At 43.1% G+C, this 18,723-nt stretch overlaps 1 protein-coding gene across 1 annotated transcript in view; it reads left to right on the top strand.

Annotated features, from left to right (window-relative positions):
* Positions 1–4,345, top strand: part of LOC143513742 (dedicator of cytokinesis protein 4-like) — a 36,362-nt gene extending 32,017 nt beyond the window's left edge. The window contains exon 23 of the mRNA XM_077004478.1: positions 1,681–4,345. Coding sequence (XP_076860593.1) covers positions 1,681–2,112 — 432 coding nt within the window. The 3' untranslated portion in view covers positions 2,113–4,345. The remainder of the gene's footprint in view (positions 1–1,680) is intronic.
* Positions 4,346–18,723: the final 14,378 nt, after the last annotated feature.

The following is an 18,723-nucleotide window of genomic DNA, read 5'->3' as shown; positions in this document are numbered from 1 at the left end:
TCTCTCTCTCTCACTCACTCACTCACTCACTCACTCACTCACTCACTCACTCACTCTCTCTCTCTCACTCTCTGCCTCAGCTTCAGGCATCCTAATTGTTAAAATGTATCTAAACTCTAAAAATAAGCCTGATCTGGTTATTTAATGCATTCTTATTCAACTTTTCCCTTGGCCTGTGAGAACAGGGATCCAGTTAGCATTGTGTGTATAGGATCATCGGCATGTTCTGAGGGGCCCAGAGGAACCTGTAAGCCAGTGCAATCCTTTGCTTCTCAGCCTAATCACAGTTTTTTGTTCCCGATGCTCTAACTCATCCTGATCAGACTGATCCAGAGTCAGTAATTATGCCTTTTCTCCTTTCTCATGTTCCCATCTGGCAGTGCATATTGATTTCAGAGCAGGCTTTCTTCTAGTCAGATGCTCTCTGATCATTCATTTACTGTCTTTTACCTTTAAAAGTGTGTGGAAAGCTAACAGTACATCAGAGGTCCAATAAAACGGCCTTCCGTGCCGTATGGACGGTTATATTACGGATGCCACTGAACATGTGATCAGTGATCACTTTATTATGTTCTATGACTGTATCTCATAGTCTGCCATACATATGAGAACTACGTTGTAATGCCCCTGCTCCTGGCAACACTGACTGGTGTGGTGTGTGTGTGTAGTGTGTGTGTGTGTGTGTGTGTGTGTGTGGGTGTGTGTGTGTGTGTGATGTCAGTCTTTTTTTGGTGTTCTTCATCTGTTACTTAATTTTCACCTATGGACAGCTGGAAGCATTTAATATACATTTTTGCAGAAAATAACTTTTACATAATAAATGCCATATTTGTATGCAGCCTCCTGGAGTTTGATGGGCAGCTATCTGTGCCCATCAACCCCCCCCCCCCCCCCCACACACACACACACACACACACACACACACACACACACACACACAGTACATGCTTTAACACTGATTGGCAGGTTACTCTGAGCTGTCAGTTCACGCACTGTAGACTTCGAAAGACACAGAAGCTTTTAACATGTTGTAAGTGTACGCACTAAACCCCTGAGCTGCATTTAAGAATTGGGCAACATTTCTTTCTAATTGTGCGGTTCGTGCAGCACATTTAATTCCTAAATATCCATTCTTATGGCCACCCATAAGTGTGTGGGTGAGAAAAATATCCATATTTAAACTAGCTCAATAAACGGTGAAGTCCTTACCTCAACACATCCAACTGTACCCGCAGTCACACTGACAATTCGGCACCGTGGATTTCTCTTGTGATTCAAGTCCTCTGCTATTCTGAATGTTCCACTATTCTTCAGAACGGGAAGAGAAATACAAGTTGCGATTAAAATAATATCACAACAGTAGTATATTTGTACAGAAAATTGTTATATTTTATGCGCGCTCAACCCCGCAGACATACCGTTCTACGCAACTTGGATCCTGTTGAGTGAATAACATTTGACTATAATGTAAATGAAATCCTTGAGTAGTCATATAAAACTTGTTAGATTGTTGGAAGGGTCTAGGTGTGGTAAATGTATTAAGCCTTGTGCAGGGTAGGATTATATCAAGTGTTATACATTTTTTTTCACAAATGCTATGCTGCTCTGGCTTTTATCTAAAGTGTACAGTCCAGAAACCTTTGTTGGTGTGTGTGTGTGTGTGTGTGTGTGTGTTTTCAGACGATTGCTCCCCCCTTTACACCCTCGCCCACCGAGTGCCACCCTGCAGGTCTTGTGCCCAACTCTCCTGTTCTGTCTGGTAGCTACAGCAGTGGCATCTCCTCTCTCAGCCGCTGCAGTGTCTCCGAGGCCTCGGGCACCGAGGCCCCGCCTGCCGACCACGCCCTCCCTAACTCCGCCTCCAGCGGCTCGGACGAGCTTTTTCGTCGCGAGAACAAGACCCCGCCTCCTTACAGCGTCTACGAGCGCAACAACCCCCGGCGGCCCCTGCCGCCGCCCCACGGCTTCTCCATCCCCCCGCCCAGCATGGATGCCCCGCCCATCCCGCCCAAGCCCCACCAGCTCCGCGTCGGCAGGCCGGAGACGGATCTGCGGCGGGTCGAGCAGCTCCCTCGGCCTAGACCTCTCCCCAGGAAAGTCTCTCAGCTCTAGTGCTGCTGGGTGCAACCCGCACCCCGACCACGTGCACTTTCTCACCCTCTCTCTCCAATTGAGCCCGTAAACCCAAACTTCCAGTTTGACAGTGGAGGAGGGACAACGCAGGGGTATGACTGCTTCTGTCTGCACTTTTACGTTTGAGAATGGAAGGTTGCTGTGTCGAAATATGTACACGTTCACTCTTGAGTTCCAGGGCATTTTATTAGCGTGATGGGTAGATCTTTCAATTCCATTAAGTGTAAATATTGATATGAGACTTACGTTTTGCCTTAAGTATTGAAAACAGAGTCTTGTATCGATGGATATTGCACGTTTTTAAGTACATTGTACTTTTTTTTTTTAATGACTTAAAGGTGCTAGTCGCCACAATTCCTGTATTCGTGTAGCCACTGGATAATGGCCACTTGGATGTCATGCAGTTCGTCATTTCACAGAGATGGATGCTGCTTTTAAGGTGCCCCCGTTCTCTCATCCAACCGCAGGAGTGTTTTACGGCAGGTCATTATGATGTCAGAGGCCACCGTCCTCTTTTTATTGGCCAGTGAGAACAACTAATTAAAATCTGTTCACAAACGTCAACCTCCCTCTGTACTGCGGTCTTACCTGCCATTCATCTGTTACCGTAGTAACCCATCGCTTGCTTGGCTGGTATCGGTGTTTCAGAGCTTCACGGTTTCCATGACTGGCAGGATGCTGTTCGGTGCTGGAACCAGTGTCTGGGTTGAACTCAGCATTTGTCTGCTTGGTTCTGATGGATGACAATTCCCAACTCCAACCTGTCCCTGCTGATAAATCCTTGGGTTATTTTGCCAAGTCTGGTGCCAAAGGAAACGCGAGTGCTCCGCGCAACTGAATATCCCGACCCTGGTGACGCTGAAGAAAGACGCAAAAAAACACGTCACCAGGCACCACGTATTTGCACTGTACGACTTATTAAAAACGTATTGGGTTTCTATCGGCAGATTTTGTGTGCCATTGTTTTGCAGTTGGTTTTCTGAGAGTCAGTCAAGAAGCACAAACGCGTTAGTGAGCAGCATAACTACCTACAGGCTGACAGGCTGGGTCCCGTGTTACCCCACATGAGGAATATACAGGGAGAGGAGCCAAAGAAGCAGGGCAGAAACTTGCCTAATAAAATACGAAGACGGTGACTGTGAATCTTTTTTTTTAATTATTATTATCGTTCTGAAGCTCCTGGGGCCATTACAGAAAGGCTCTTCCTGTTTAGATGCCAGTCTGCCATTCAGAAGTGTCTCTCACATATGCCTGTGTTGTCACATGCCATCTTCAGTAGAAATGATTGGCTAATTGAAAGGACTGAACACAGTACAACATAGTGAGGGTGTAACCAATCATCTAGTCCTACTGTTAAAACACACAATATATTCATTAATAACACATGACTATTTTGTACGTAATTAAATCATCAATTTTAAAAAATGCACTAATATGTTCATATATAGCTTTTTTCAGTTTCGGTTTAATTTGTTGAGTGTTGCTGAAATTTACCAGGTAATTTAGATTCAGTTTGTTCAGCTCTTATTTCTTCATGTGTCATTGCACAAGTACAGTACTGTACATTTAATATTGTCACAGCCCTACTTAACAGTGGTGATGAATTGACCTTATATATTTTTATTTGCAATGCACAAATATTCACATACATGCTCTGAACCATGGGCTGAGATCGACTTTTATCTAGCAGTATGTCCTCTATACCGTCTGTATTGGCAATGTAAACGAAATCGTGCGCTATCAAAGCCTCATTGTGTCCTTCAAATGATGTTTTGCTAGAAAATGCAACAGATGCCCAGATGTTGTTTTGTAAACATTTAGTGAAAAAATACTGATCACCTCACTCAACGCTATGATTCTGTCTCTTTTAATTACTGAAAATTGAGTATTATATACCTTTTTGTAAATTACAAATCCAGACTTGTTCAGTTTTGAATGATCATATTCACAAAAATCAGTACTTGAGATATTGTAAATTATGATAATGACATTGTTGTAAGTATGCCAAATACTATTGTCTATTGTACATATTGTGTTTTTAACAGTGTAGCTATAACAAATTTACAGCTTTGAATGTTGGATCAAAAAATTATAAATGTTAAATATTTATGTTTTGGGGGATTGTAGAAAGGAAAAGGTCAAACTGAAATGAATCTTAACACATTTACATTCTAATGACTTTCTGTGTAATAAAATGTTTTCAATAAGCGTATCTTGGCTCCATTTGTGGCTGTGTGACAGTAAAAAGAAATGGAAAATGAGACTAATAGTTGACTGTTCTTAATATTCATTATTATTATTATTATTATATGCATCTGATTTCCATAAACTGTAATTAACTTGATATGGTAAGTTTTAATGTATTCAAAAAAAAATTGTATGCAAGTAAATATTCTCAGGTGTTTGTCATTAACATGATTATTACAGGATTAGATTTTTTCCTGTTTTTTTTTTTTTTTTTTTTTTTTTAGGTTATCTCAGTCTTTTTTTTTTTTTTACAGCAAAACCAGATGAGTGCTTATTAATATTCTTCTTCCATTATTTCATCTCTTGTGTGAGCCAAAAGTGAGCCGTTATTTGCACACATTAAAGCGTCTTGCTGTGGTGAAACGTTTCAAGGCCAGTGTGTTGTCATGCAGGGTTTGTTCCAGGTCTGAGGTGTAAGGGGATAGAGAGTATGCAAAGGACGTTCACACTTCGCTTGACAGATAAATGCATAATTGTAACCGTGGCTATAATTTGACAGCTTTAATCGCACTTGGGTAAAAGACCCAGCTAATCCCAAGGATACTTGCTGCACTAGGAAAGTGTTTTAAATAAGCTGACTAGGATGACCAGGATAGTCATATATATTTTTAAAAAGTCAAAACGTTTAACCAGCTAATAAGGGATGTCTGGGTATTGTGATTGTGAGCAGAAATGCCAAAGTTGTGCATAGATGGCTACATCTCCGTCTATAAAACTTGCTACAGGTTGCACAGAATGCTGTCTGAGATCTGGACCCACTGTATTGGCGTCTTGTGCTTTTCAGCATGGATGTAGACCCTGCTGGGTGAACCTTGAGGGGGAGCTGGGCTCCCTCTCTGAGCTGACTGTATATGCTTCCGGAATTTCCATCAAATGGAAGTGAACATGTGGGCAGGAGAAACTTATTTTTCTCGCGTCTGTCTGGTTTGTGCTCAAACTGGCTATTGAGTGCATCAGCTTTAGTGTTCTTGAAATAAGTAATCCAAACCCTGGAACTACATGAATGGGGTCCATTAAGCCTAACCAGGGTTAAGCCTTTTGACTGCTCTGGAAACATGCTTGACATTGCAGTGATTCGTGAGGATGAAGAAGAAGAAGGACCTTTGCTCTTCAAGCACTTCCTTCATGACCAGGAACTCTCAGTGCTCCATGTCATGGTTTTCACTGATGGTTTGAATTTCCCTGAGTAAAACCCACAAAGGTAGAGCCTCTCAGGGATGCCATAGAAGTGCACGTCCGCCCCTACTACAAAGGAATGAGAAAGTTCCAAGTGCTTGAGGATCGCAGCAATCGTATAAATATAGGCCTGAAGTTCTGCAGTCCTAGAAGCTCTTCCACATCAGCCTTCATGGCTGCCCATTGGGAGGCCGCCGGAGACGCAATGGCAACGGCATTACTGAAGAATAAAACGTCAGTCGAAACGGGAAAAGCCAAAAAAAAAGGAAAATGAATTCTACCGTTTTTATGTTATATGACTAGGGGGCCTATTGGAGCCTGAACAGCCTGAACCTTTTTGGGGTTCGTCTCCACCCTAGTCATACCAAGAATATATATCCAAAAAGGAAGAGGGAATTCAGGGAAAGCAGGTGAAATAAGACACTGCAGCCGTTTTAATGTGCGTGGCTTCAGACGAGGAGAAATCAGAATATCGTCAATGTAAGCGGTCACATAATGGAGCGGCATGTCTATCAGTACCAACCCGAGAAAGCCCTGAACAACAGAAGGATCGCTGCCCAGGCTGTAGCTCATAACCCACCACTCATAATGTCCTCACACAGTGATGAAGGCAGCTTCCATTAGACCTGCTCTCAGATATGAATGAGGTCTTCAAGTGCTTCTCAGATCCAATCCAGTAAAAACCTTGACCCCACTGATCTCGAGAGCAGAGGGAATGAATGTGAGAGTGTAGCGGTATTTACCTGTGATGCCACTGCATCTTCTATAATTACATGTGACAAAATGCAGATGGAGCTCACCTGGGAGCCTGAAGATGTTCATCTGTGAGGATGGAGAACAAACTGGGACAAGGAAGTCGGTCATCCCGACACGCCGACTCAGATTACAGACACCCGGCGAGACCACAGCAGTGCGCAGACGTTATTGTAGATTCATTCCAGATGTTCTCGATTGCTAGGATGCAGGACATTTTAGCAGTCTGTGTCACTGCCCGGTTTAAACACAACAGAAACTCCTATAGTTCTTTACCTAAAATGGAGTGATTAAATACTTGACATTCAATCAATTCAATCAATTGCCATGATGGAGAACTCCATAGGTGACAATCTTCACTCATTTTGGGGAATGCAAGAAATCGTATGTCATCCTGCGTTGGAGACCTTTGCACAGGCCTGTGTGAAGGCAGCAGTCAGCTCTTGAAGGGTGGCTGAAATGTGCTGGAACCACTGAGTGTGATTTCTCAGCAGGTCCCCCAGTTGGCAACGGCAGAGTGCAAAACACCAGCATTTCCTCTGGATCCAAGCCGGTCGACAAAGTCTTCTGTCACACTGGAGACTCGAATGGAGTTGTAGGATGAATTTAATAAACTATACTCTGACACAGGCCATCACTGAAGTAGAGGGTAGTGTGATGGATACCATTACTCACCAGGGTAAAGCTGGGTTCTAGCTGTCATGCCAGAGTGCTGGCTCTTTCCTCTGTTGGTCAAAGCACATTAACCACTTGAAAGACCCAAGGTCAGGCCCGGGTGAAGTGGCCCAATACAGAAAACACTGCCGTTTTCTTCTTCACTCAGCAGCAAGGTATTTTGGGTAGACCAAATCTAGTGGCCTGACTCATGTCAAACGCCTGTTACTATAGTTTACGGAATGTTAAATAATCCTCTTTAAATTCTATTGTAATCACTTGTAACTTTTTTATATAATTATTTCAGAGACTAAATGCTTCATTGCTCTGTGTGTGTGGATTGCTAGAACACAAAGATTTGGAAGGCAGGCCTTGCCTCAGATATATTCAGGATAACAGCCCAGGAGCAGCTCAAGGTGTTTTTCTGTTGGGGCAAATCCCCGAGGAAGAGTAGGGGCTTCATCGGCTCTATGGGGAGCCAGATTCATTGACAGAGAAGGAGATTTCAAAGAGAGCTTAGGATAATAGATCTGCCTTTTCATCCATCTTATTTCCTATATCAACACTGTTGTGGTTCAGGCTTACTGGGATTTGCCTGTCAGCTTTAACTGTGCATGCTTTTTCATTCTTTTCTCTTTTCTTTTTGTGACCCTGATCCTCTATTTATCTTTTGCCCGTATCATATAGGGATTTTCTACGAAACATCAAACACGGTAGTCATTGGAGATTGGTTGGATTCCCTTACCTTTTTTATGTGACTTTTGATTCTAAACAGTGATGTTTGATGTTGATCTTGTCTCTTCAACTGACACAACTCCCCTTTCATCAGCGTCGACAAGGTATGAACAAAAGATAAGTGGATGCACTGCAAATTGTACCAATCTTAAAGGAATAGTAAGGTGAAGATATAATTTACAGTGTTACGTCTGTGCTAAAGAAATGTGGTTTATATCAGTTGTGTTTGCATTAGAAACGCTGTAACAGTACAGTTACAGTACAGTTACAGTACAGTTACAGTACAGTTACAGTACAGTTAACTCAAGAAAGTTCGAAAGCAGAACTGTACAGTAAATTATAAGTGATTTACATGATAGTACAGCTACAGTAATTTTTGTTTTTAGGTTTTAGTATGAATTTATCATGATAGCGGAGTGTAAAAGGTTATTCTTACCCTAACAGTAGTCAAATAATGTACCTTGAAGGAACGTGTGATGATTCCAAATGTCATGTAGGAATAAATGTCATAAGTAAGTGTAATAAGACTCAAATAACCAACCCCCCCAACCCCCCCCCCCAAAGTACCTCAAGACACCTCTAAGAAATCAGCAACCCTCACATGACTCATTCAGTGGTCGTGCACAAAGCCTGACAGAAGTAGTGGTTTTATTTTGAGTCTTCTTGTACTCCAAAGTTAATTCAAGAATCCCACAAAAAAGAGAAAACTTTCCAAAAAAGAAGACTTTTTTCAAAAAGAGGTTTCCATCAGACAATGCCGCAGTGGATTTCAATTCTTGACCCAATGCAGGGCGTGACTGAAAATGCTATGGTAATGTGGTTATTCAGGATTCTGAGCTGAATTGATTAGGAAATGACAGTAGAGACAGCAAGAACGCACACAACCCTCTCTCTGAATTGTTTAGTGTCCGGCAGCATTTTGGTTACACTCCCAAGATATTTCCTCTCAGTTTCTTGTCCACTCGTTCTCCAATTGCACTTGAAGCATCACACTTCAGAGTTCACCTGTATTTGTATATTCACAATTTCTAATGATATATGTAATGATGGTCTTTGAATCAGCACCTGCGTTGCTGCGTGGTAGCTGTTTCCTACTGGCCTGGCTCTCCAGCTGGATATTGTCAAAGAAATTGTGCAGAAGGGCTGATACACCTGCAGTACTGTGTACGCAGCAGTGTGTACATGGGACACATGCCCTCCTGGGGCACACTGGAGAAGGTTGTTATTCCATTTACAGTCTCTCCAAGATCAGGTGATTACTTCAGCCCAGCAGTCCACAATGATCCTGCCTGATCCACAATGCTCGCAGCTCCTCTGTCTGCTGCGGTGTGAGATCTCTCATTCTCTCTCTCTCTCTCTCTCTCTCTCTCTCTCTCTCTCTCTCTCTCTCTCTCTCTCTCCCTCGCCAGCTCAATCATGGCTTGTTTGTTCCATGTACGCCCCCCCTGCGCAGTACCGCGCTGTCCTTGTAGACGAGGTTGGCTTCATCTTCTTGCAGGCGGTGCCGAGGTGGTGCATAGCTCCGGCTCGCGCCCCCCCCCCCCCCCCCCCCCCCCCCCGGGGAGCCGCCTACAGCTCGCGCATCGATCATGCGCTCGTGCGCACTGCTCTCTCGTGGCCAGACCCACGGCGCCGTCTCCAAGGCCGCCCGCCCCTCCCTCCCTTGTTAACAATCATTCCTTACATTTTTTCTGTAACGGCGAGCCTATATTAGCCTTCATCCAGTCGATTTAATCAGCGCTAAACTCTCTCGCGCGCTATCTGTCGGAGAAAGTACGGATGAACAGAGGGAGGGTAATTCAGCCTGGCAGGGCAGGAGATCCGGCTCTTGTATGGAAGAAGCCTCTCCTTAATTAAGCACTCATCAGGCTAAATCAATCCTCCTTTGCTCTCCTGCCACACACCGTCCTCCTCTCTCCCGCACGCCAGCCGCAAGATCAATGCCACGGCCGCACGAGGACCCTTCATCCTGCTTTTGTGACTACTTGGAACAATGTTGCTTTATGACTTTGTCATTTTTAATCGTCCTAATTGAGGTTCCACCACAGGGCTTGTGTGTCCCTCTGCAAGGAGAATAGCAAACGTCAGACATTTTATTAACCTCTTCAACTCCACGTTTATTATTTAGTTATTACTTTTTAAAGCATATTATCCAGTACGTACTGTGAATTATTCAATAACTACAATCACATTAATATGAAAGGTACGCAGTTGAAAGAGTGAATAATGAGACCCCAGACAGTCTTGTTCTTAGAAGAAGCTTCAGTACATGTAGATAGTTTGTATACATCATATAGTTATGTAGTATATATCTGTTCTTACATTTACACTATACAGCATTGTAGTATGATGTACAGTCTTAGTGGAAGACCAGTGTGAAGTGACCAATAAGAATTTCAATGTTCCACTTGCCAAAATGTTTTTATATGCGATTCTATGTTTGTTTTTTTAATTATTTCCTTCCCCTATAGAGACCATGAGGCCGTAGGATGCTTTGCTCTGTCTGCCAGTGATCCGGGCCCCTATGTGAGTGGTGCTGATCCGGCCTCGGCCCTCGTCCCGGCTGCAGTGCTGGACCTGAGTGCTCCTCTCGATCTGCTCGGTGATGGGTCGCCTGTCCTCTCCATCTGTCGGTGGACCCCGGGGAGTGGGGGCCGGGGGCCGGGGGCCGGGGAGAGGGGAGCAGGGAGCATCCTTCGGTCCGGTCGCCCGCCAGGCGCCAGCTGCTGCTCTTACTCACTCATAGCCACCAACTGCCGGGCCTGAAATATTTGAATATTTACCAAGGGCCACTCTAAAAAAGAGAGCCACCATATTTATTATTTTTCCCCAATCATGTCCAGGCAGCTGTCTCGTGTCTGAATTACTGCTCATCAAATAATGGCTCATTTTCCCAGGATTGATCGATCGATCCGTCCGTGCGTGCATCCGTCTGTCCGGCCGGCTGTCCCATCTACACTACCGGTCAAAACTTTGGACACATCAATTTTATGTATTTTTTCATAGTTTCTATATTTTAGAAAAAAAAAATTGAAATAACACGACTATGCTATGTTAAACCAAAACAGATGTTTTAATAGTTGGCTGAAGATGGTAAAGTTCTTCAGAAACGCCCATTCCACCTATGATGCCCTGAACACATTCTCATGTACACTGAGCACTTGTAGGATGAGGACATTTAAATATCATTATTATTATTTTAAGTTACTGTATACATTTTTTGGAAAGTAATCATATATAGGCCATCGATATTAGCCATTTATATTTATCTAGAAGCAAACGTAAGCATAAACCATTAGCTAAAAATGCTTTTAAGACTATAAAGAACATACATTCAGTCAGCTGTGTCCAAACATTGGACAGGTAGTGTATATAAGGCTCATTTCGTCAATGTTTTCAAGCAAGTGATGTTCCTAAGTTGAGTCAGCTTGCTAAATGCCCTAACAAAGAGCAGGTCAAAAAGAAAGGTTACGCCAACCCCGCTCAGCTCCCCCTGAAAGCCTGCCAGACTATTATTGTAGCTGGAGGGCTGCTGTGGCCTCGGCTCACAGGCGCTCTCCGCCCTTTCATCCTGGCTTTTATAAGCACTGCAAGAAGGCGGATGCCGTCCTATGAAATGCTGCCCCCAGGGGGAGAAGAGGGTCTGCATCATCCCGGAAGCTCAACGAATCCGGCGACCTTGAACACTTGAGCGGGTTTTGGTAAACAGCATTACTGCACTCGGGCTCGAGAAAAGCATCTTCCACGAGGACACCGTGTGCTCTGAGAACATGCAAGGAGAAATAAAAAAAAAGACGTGTAGAGTGTGTGTGTGTGCGCGTGTGTGTGGGTGCGCACACGTGTTTGTGTGTTTGTTTGGTGCGCATGAGCTACAGGTCTGAGTAGGTAAGCAAAAGTGTGTGAGACGGCTATGAAACGCTGGCGTGCTTCTGGACAGGTGCGTCACTGCTCGACAGTTGTGGATTGATTCGCGCTACCCCAGCATGTGCAGCCGCTGAGCTGATTAACTCCCTCTTGCGAGGCAACGTGCACTTTCCTCCTTATCGGCTGTAGTCGCGGGATGTCCAACGATCCCGCAGGTCAGGACCCAGGGCGCGGGGGTTTCCTCTGAAGTTGACTCTGACAAATGTTAATTAGAAGAGAGCGCCATCGATCACTCACAGGGATCTCCTACCATATCCACCCACACCATCTCCCCACGTGGGAGCTTAGGGTAAGATCACCATGCAGATGAGATGCTGACAACGTCTTCCCAGTCTTCTTGTGCATTCCACACGCGACCTGTATTAAACGGGAGCACCGTGACGTTATCATCCTCGCGCTGCACCCACAGTCATCCACAGCCCCCCCACGCGTCTGAAGAGCCTTTTTTTTCAAGGTAATGGCCGTGCTTTTCTCCGTGCAGACCGAACGGTGGAGACCGGTGCAGATTCAGATAGCGCTTGCTGCACGATCGCGTGTGTGACGCAATGCAGACAGCCATCACGGGTAATAATGCATCCTGTCATATCAGGGCCGGCAAAGCAGCGGCCTGCACTACCAGAGAAATGTAATGCACTTAAGTGGAGCTGTCACTCCACAATAAACAATGTCACGAGGAAAAAACAGCAAGTGCACAATTGATACTGATGATATTGGTATGCTCTTTGGCAGGCCCATAAAAGAAGACGTCCCGGACCACTAGAACATTGTCAAGCATGTCATTATGCATAGGACACGAGAGCCGGGAAGAGGCGGAGACATCCGGGGGTTACCAGGATGTGTGTGTGTGTGTGTGTGTGTGTGTGTGTGTGTGTTCAGCTGGTGATTTACACATCACATCCACCGTTCCATTCTCACTCTTGGGTTCTGGCTCCAAACACCTTTGCCATCAAATTAACATATGGACAGAAGCAGTCTCTGCTGCCAAGACGATGGTCTCCATATTTTCATACACTGTTCCCATAACTTAAGAAGCACTGAAATGAATTGGCAGACTAAATTATATTGGCTTTTGGACATTTTTATCTGTAGCGGGTAATCTGTTACACTCCCATGCGTGGGGTTGTTCGTACAGTACAAAGGTTGTGGGAGTGTGTGTGTATGAGTGTAGGAAATGAGAGGTTGTTCTTTCTCTGGGACGTGATGCCACACACACTGGGTGATGTAGGTGGGTGATGTAGGTACCTCTCACCACCTCTCTCAATGCCAGGCACTGCAGACTGGAAGCATATAAAAGCATTTTACTCATCCTCACTTCAAATGAGTAAGCCCCATAATTCTCCCTGGCGCACTCTAGGTCCACACGTTTGGTTTCTGTGGTGCTCCGAGCAGACCCATGTGAAGAAGGCTCATTTTGGGTTTGGATAGTCTACATGTATCTTTGATGCCTGCCATGTTTTAATGTACACTGATGTATCGTGAGTCGAGCTGAATTCAAAGTAAAAAAAAAAAGGCAAAATGCTCCAGGTCCAGAATATCAAGCCTTTCAGCACCAGCTTTCAAATGTAATTCTCTCTCTCTCTCTCTCTCTCTCTTCTTTACGTGCTCTCTCTCAAACTCCCCCCCTCCCCCTTTCTCTCTCTCTCCCTCTCCCAGTGTCGTTGACTGTGCTGAGCATAATCACATCAGGTGTGAAAGCACACTGTTGGAGGTGAAAGAAGGAGTCAGGTCGTCCAGAACTGTAGAGTGCCATCGTCCACACCCTTACGCTGTTTGACTGCCGTCCCCACCACAGCACGGCAAGCTCATGTAATATAAATATCTTCAAAATAAATATTAAGAAACCTAAACCTCTGTGTCCTAACAACCAATGTGTCAGAAAATGCCATTTCACTGATGATGAAATCAATGCAGAGAGATTCCACGTTCTTTAGGGACGGATGGGCGGATTTATCATAATGTTGAGGTAGAAGTCACAATGTCACAATATTAAGGTGAGTGGATGAAGGGTTAGATTTAGATTTATGCTTCTTGAATGCTTGGTTATGAGCTAGAAATATTGCATCATAAATACAAATATTATATCTCTATACAAAAAAACTCTGAATTGTCTAGTTTGAAATGTATCAGGACTCAGCCAGCTCACTATTTGAGATGTGGCAAATATTCTTCCTAACTAAACCGCATCACACACAGAGAGAATCCACAATCAGGGACTTCAGATGTTCAGTTATCAGGTCAGTTACAATTGCCTTGATTGTAAGCCACAAATCTAAACCTTTGGTTATTTTCAGCCTTCCAGAATAGCTGTATTGTAAATGTCTAAAATGTCTTCTCCGAGAGTCAAAGGAAGTGCAATATGTATTAGATATATTTTGTATATGTATTTTTATGACTCATTTCCTCTACCTTGCTTGTCGTATTTTCAAATTTAACTACCAAATAGCTGCAGATGAAAACAACATCTCTCTTTCTCTCTCTGAGTGCATCTCAGTGGGTGAAAACGTGGTAAGGGGTTCTACTATCGTGCGTGTTGGTGCTGTCTTACGCCATAGCTGTTATTCACTTCTCAAAGACACTGCAATGAAGTAAAAAATCTACAGTACATCATCACTACATGCTGTGTCTGTGTGTGTGTGTGTGTGTGTGAGAGAGAGAGCTTCCTGCTGTTTATTATCATGCAGCTCATCTGAATGGCGTGGGAGCATGTGGGAATGGTGTGAATACATGCGCACATCTGAACTTCCGGAACTATTTCTCAGGAAACTCTTTGAATGATGAATCCTGACGGTAATTTCTCCGACGCTCCTTCCCCAGCTGTGCCTAACGACCGAGCGACCGACCCCCTTTTTGAAACAAAGGCACCATTAAGCCAAGCGCACGCATCAAAAAGGCATAATTGCGCTCCGTTCGTCAGTCTTGATTAGCATTAGACTTCTGATACACACGCTACACGTGTGCACAGACAGAGCAACCACCACCAGACCAGCTACCATAATTACTCCTATTGTGAGAGAAAAGAATGATTGCACAAACAGTATACAGTATGTCCCAAATAGTTATCTTAATGGTGCTATTCATATTCGTGATGTCACATGATACATTGTCTACTTTACATTTTTTCCATATTTCTTCTGTCATCATATGTTGTCACTGTAGGAACAAATACATTTAAATACATGCCTGTACTTATTTATATTAAAATATTAAATATAAACAGCTTTAAAATATAATGGCTTTCTGCCTTGTCCGCGCCCTTAAGATACAATCACGCATGTTATCATTAGGGTGCAGCCCCAGAAAGAAAGGGATCATGATTAAACTCTGCTTTGATGACAGTGTCATAACGGCTTGTGGAAGGACCTTTGCTTGTGTGTCGCCTCTGGTGAGAGAACCACGATTCTTACCTCGAAGGCTCAGTGGTCATTTTAATTGCATTTGTCAAGAAGGATTTGACCAGGATCCATTTGACGGCTGATTTTCTATAAATTTCCCTTATCTCTAATAGCACAACCCATGAAAATAGGAACGCTTCATATTGCTTTAGTGTGTGTTCTATGACTTTGCCACTCTTTGCTAAACATGAACTTGACGTGGCATGGCTGCTCTGAAACATACAGGCATGTGAATTACCATCTATTTTGTTAAAAACGCTCCACAAATCTACTGGGGCCACTCTACCCTGTACTCCTGACTAACAGGAATGTCTTCAGTGGACAATTAACATACTGTAGTCCCATTTGATACACTCTATACCATTCATTTACAGTCAGTTTTGGAGCACAGCACCACTGCTGGCCAGATTTATTTGGGTGGCAGGCCATTTTCAGCACAGCGGTGACCCCGACATGGTAGTGGGTGTTGCACTAGGATGAATGCATCAGGCCCGGCTGTTTTGCACGAGACTTTATACTTGTGTGTCACTGCAGGGCTGATGGTGGTTTGCCCCCTTAGAATATCCAGCAGTCCTGTGGTTACTGATGATGAGGATGGCTAATACAAATTGTGCAGGCAGCAGATTGGCTGAAGTCCTACAAGGTGTTTCTAATAGATAAACACTTCTAATAGAGTGGGAGGTGGGTGAATGTTGTTCCACTGCCTATGGTTTTTTATTATTTTTTTGCTCTGCATTTTCAAGTCTGATATTTCCTGAACCCTGTGCTGTATCTCACCTACTAGGGCAAGTAGAGCAAGGTGCAACACGAGTGTAATGGGTTCTGGGAGCACTCATTCTGATGAATATATGGACGTAGATAAGAGTACCTGCCAAATGCTATCGATGTAAATAAAAACCAAAAAAACTAAAATTCAAGGCTCCAATTTTAATTAATCTGGATTGAACTAAACTCAACCTAAATCTTTATATGAAGTCTTCCATAAAAAAACACCTATTTGTTTAGAAAACACCTATGTTAAGAAAACACCTGTTAAGAAAACACCTATGTTAATAAACATCTATATGTTTAGAAAACACCTATGTTAAGAAAACACATGTTAATAAAGCACCTATATGTTAAGAAAACACCTATATGTTTAGAAAACACCTATGTTAAAAAACACCTATGTTAAGAAACCACCTGTTTAGAAAACACCTATGTTAATAAACACCTATATGTTTAGAAAACACCTACGTTAAGAAAACACCTAGATGTTTAGAAAACACCTATATGTTTAGAAAACACCTATGTTAAGAAAACAACTATATGTTTAGAAAACACCTAGATGTTTAGAAAACAGCTGTTAAGAAAACACCTATGTTAAAAAACACCTATGTTAAGAAACCACCTGTTAAGAAAACACCTGTTTAGAAAACACCTATGTTAAGAAAACCCCTATATGTTTAGAAAACACCTATGTTAAGAAAACACCTGTTAAGAAAACACCTATGTTAATAAACATCTATATGTTTAGAAAACACCTATGTTAAGAAAACACCTGTTAATAAAGCACCTATATGTTAAGAAAACACCTATATGTTTAGAAAACACCTATGTTAAGAAAACACCTATGTTAAGAAAACACCTATATGTTTAGAAAATACCTAGATGCAGGGTTGCCAACATTTTAAGATCACTTGGAGTGGGGTGGGGGGCGTAGATCAGAGATATATAAACTAGATTTTTTTTCAGCATGAGAAATCGGATGTGTGGCGTGTGAAGACAGTCAAATGCGTGTCTCACGCTCAATGCGTGAGAGTTGGCAACCCTGTAGGTGTTTAGAAAACACCTATGTTAAGAAAACACCTATATGTTAATAAAGCACCTATATGTTAAGAAAACACCTATGTTAAGAAAACACCTATATGTTAATAAAGCACCTATATGTTAAGAAAACACCTATGTTAAGAAAACACCTATATGTTAATAAAGCACCTATATGTTAAGAAAACACCTATATGTTAATAAATCACCTATATGTTAAGAAAACAACTATATGTTAAGAAAACACCTATGTTAATAAAGTATCTATATGTTAAGAAAACACCTATATGTTAAGCCACTTTCTCTCCTTTTAAAAAACAGATAGCCAGCTAACAACATTCGTTTCCCACTGCACACTCTCGCTGCAACGGTATTACAGATATGGAGAAAACAGTCTGTACTTCTGACTTTTATTTTTAGGACACTACACTGAAATAACCTCACGCAATTACAGCGTTTACAACAGGCGCTCTCTTGCCGTAAGTGTTGAAAAAATCCCAGAGGGTCTTGACTGCGTATAATAATCAGTCTACGTTTAGGTTGCCTTAGACTACTCAAACAATGATAACTGGACCATGGTGTAAACATGATCCCAGCTTAGCCACACAGTCTTAGACTACTATTGGACAAGTGGTCTGCATGTAGGTGTTAGTGATGGGGTCCTCACAGGAATAATAATGCTACTTCGAAATCACCACAGCAAGGTTAACATTACAGGTCCAGGTAAATGACAATGACATGTAAAGATGTCACCATAAACTGAGGTCTTGTGTTTACCAGTGTAATTTCCACCTGTGTTTCTGCCAATTACTTCACCTCTGCCACGGCCAGACGCTGTTTATTCTACAGCGCTGTAAAGTTGAACCGAGGCAGCCAGCTCCCTCTAACACTCACTAATGTTCTTTTATCAGGTCATGTGTGACTTCCGCTGTTAGCTCCACTTTAAGGGTTATGAAGTCACATAGCAAGTGTGACACTTCCAACACCTTAACAAGATCCTAGTGTCAAGATGTTCGTAATTCCTGTATGACATAGAAGCAATTAGGCATGCACAGTTAATAATGGATCAAAAAACACTATGTTATTTGTAGAGATGTACAATGTTGTGTCAGTATACTCCTCACTGCTATGCAGAAACCCTTTGAGCACATACAAACACTGACTGTTTGAATTTTGAAGTTTGAATTAACCTTCCATTTTTCGTATTTCATAGGACATAATGTACTGGCTAGGATGCATATTAATAAATATTATTAATATTTTGACATATATTCGTTTTTATTTTCATATTATTATTATTGCCATTTGATAGTCAATAATACAGTGTGTTTTGATATGCTGAGGCTCCGGTACGTTTTCATCCCCTCCTTCTGTGTGGCACTATGGCCCAGTAACTGTCTCCAGGACTGTGCCATTCGGGGAGCTCAGACAGCAGTAGCCCAAAGGTTGTCAGAACAGACGAGTCCAAAAATAAATAGGCCAGAGCATGTGTCTGCATGTCTGTCTACAGCCTGAATCGATCCTTACACCAAACTGCCTGGGCCTGCAGGAAAGGAACTGCTCTCTCTCTCTCTCTCTCTCTCTCTCTCTCTCTCTCTCTCTCTCCCTCCCTCCATCTCTCTCTCTCTCTCTCCCTCCGTCTCTCTCTCTCCTTTTCCTTTCTTACACTCCCTCTCTCTCTGTCTTTGTCTTTCTCTCTCTCTCTTGCCAAAAGCTGTGAAACAGGAACTAGAGACAAAGAAGACAGCAGGATAGTCATCATCATCTTAGCTCAAACCCCCATGCTTGAGGAAGGAGACGTGGGAGAAGCTAGCATGGTGGGAGAGACCGATGCCCCACAGACTGCAGCAGGCCTGCAGCCGCGAAGGACACGCTGGGACGGACGCGGCGGGACGGACACGCC

This window comes from Brachyhypopomus gauderio, chromosome 5 (genome assembly GCF_052324685.1).
Source record: "Brachyhypopomus gauderio isolate BG-103 chromosome 5, BGAUD_0.2, whole genome shotgun sequence".
NCBI lineage: Eukaryota > Metazoa > Chordata > Actinopteri > Gymnotiformes > Hypopomidae > Brachyhypopomus > Brachyhypopomus gauderio.
Note: the sequence above shows the minus strand (reverse complement) of the source record. Positions and strands in the feature narration are given on the sequence as shown.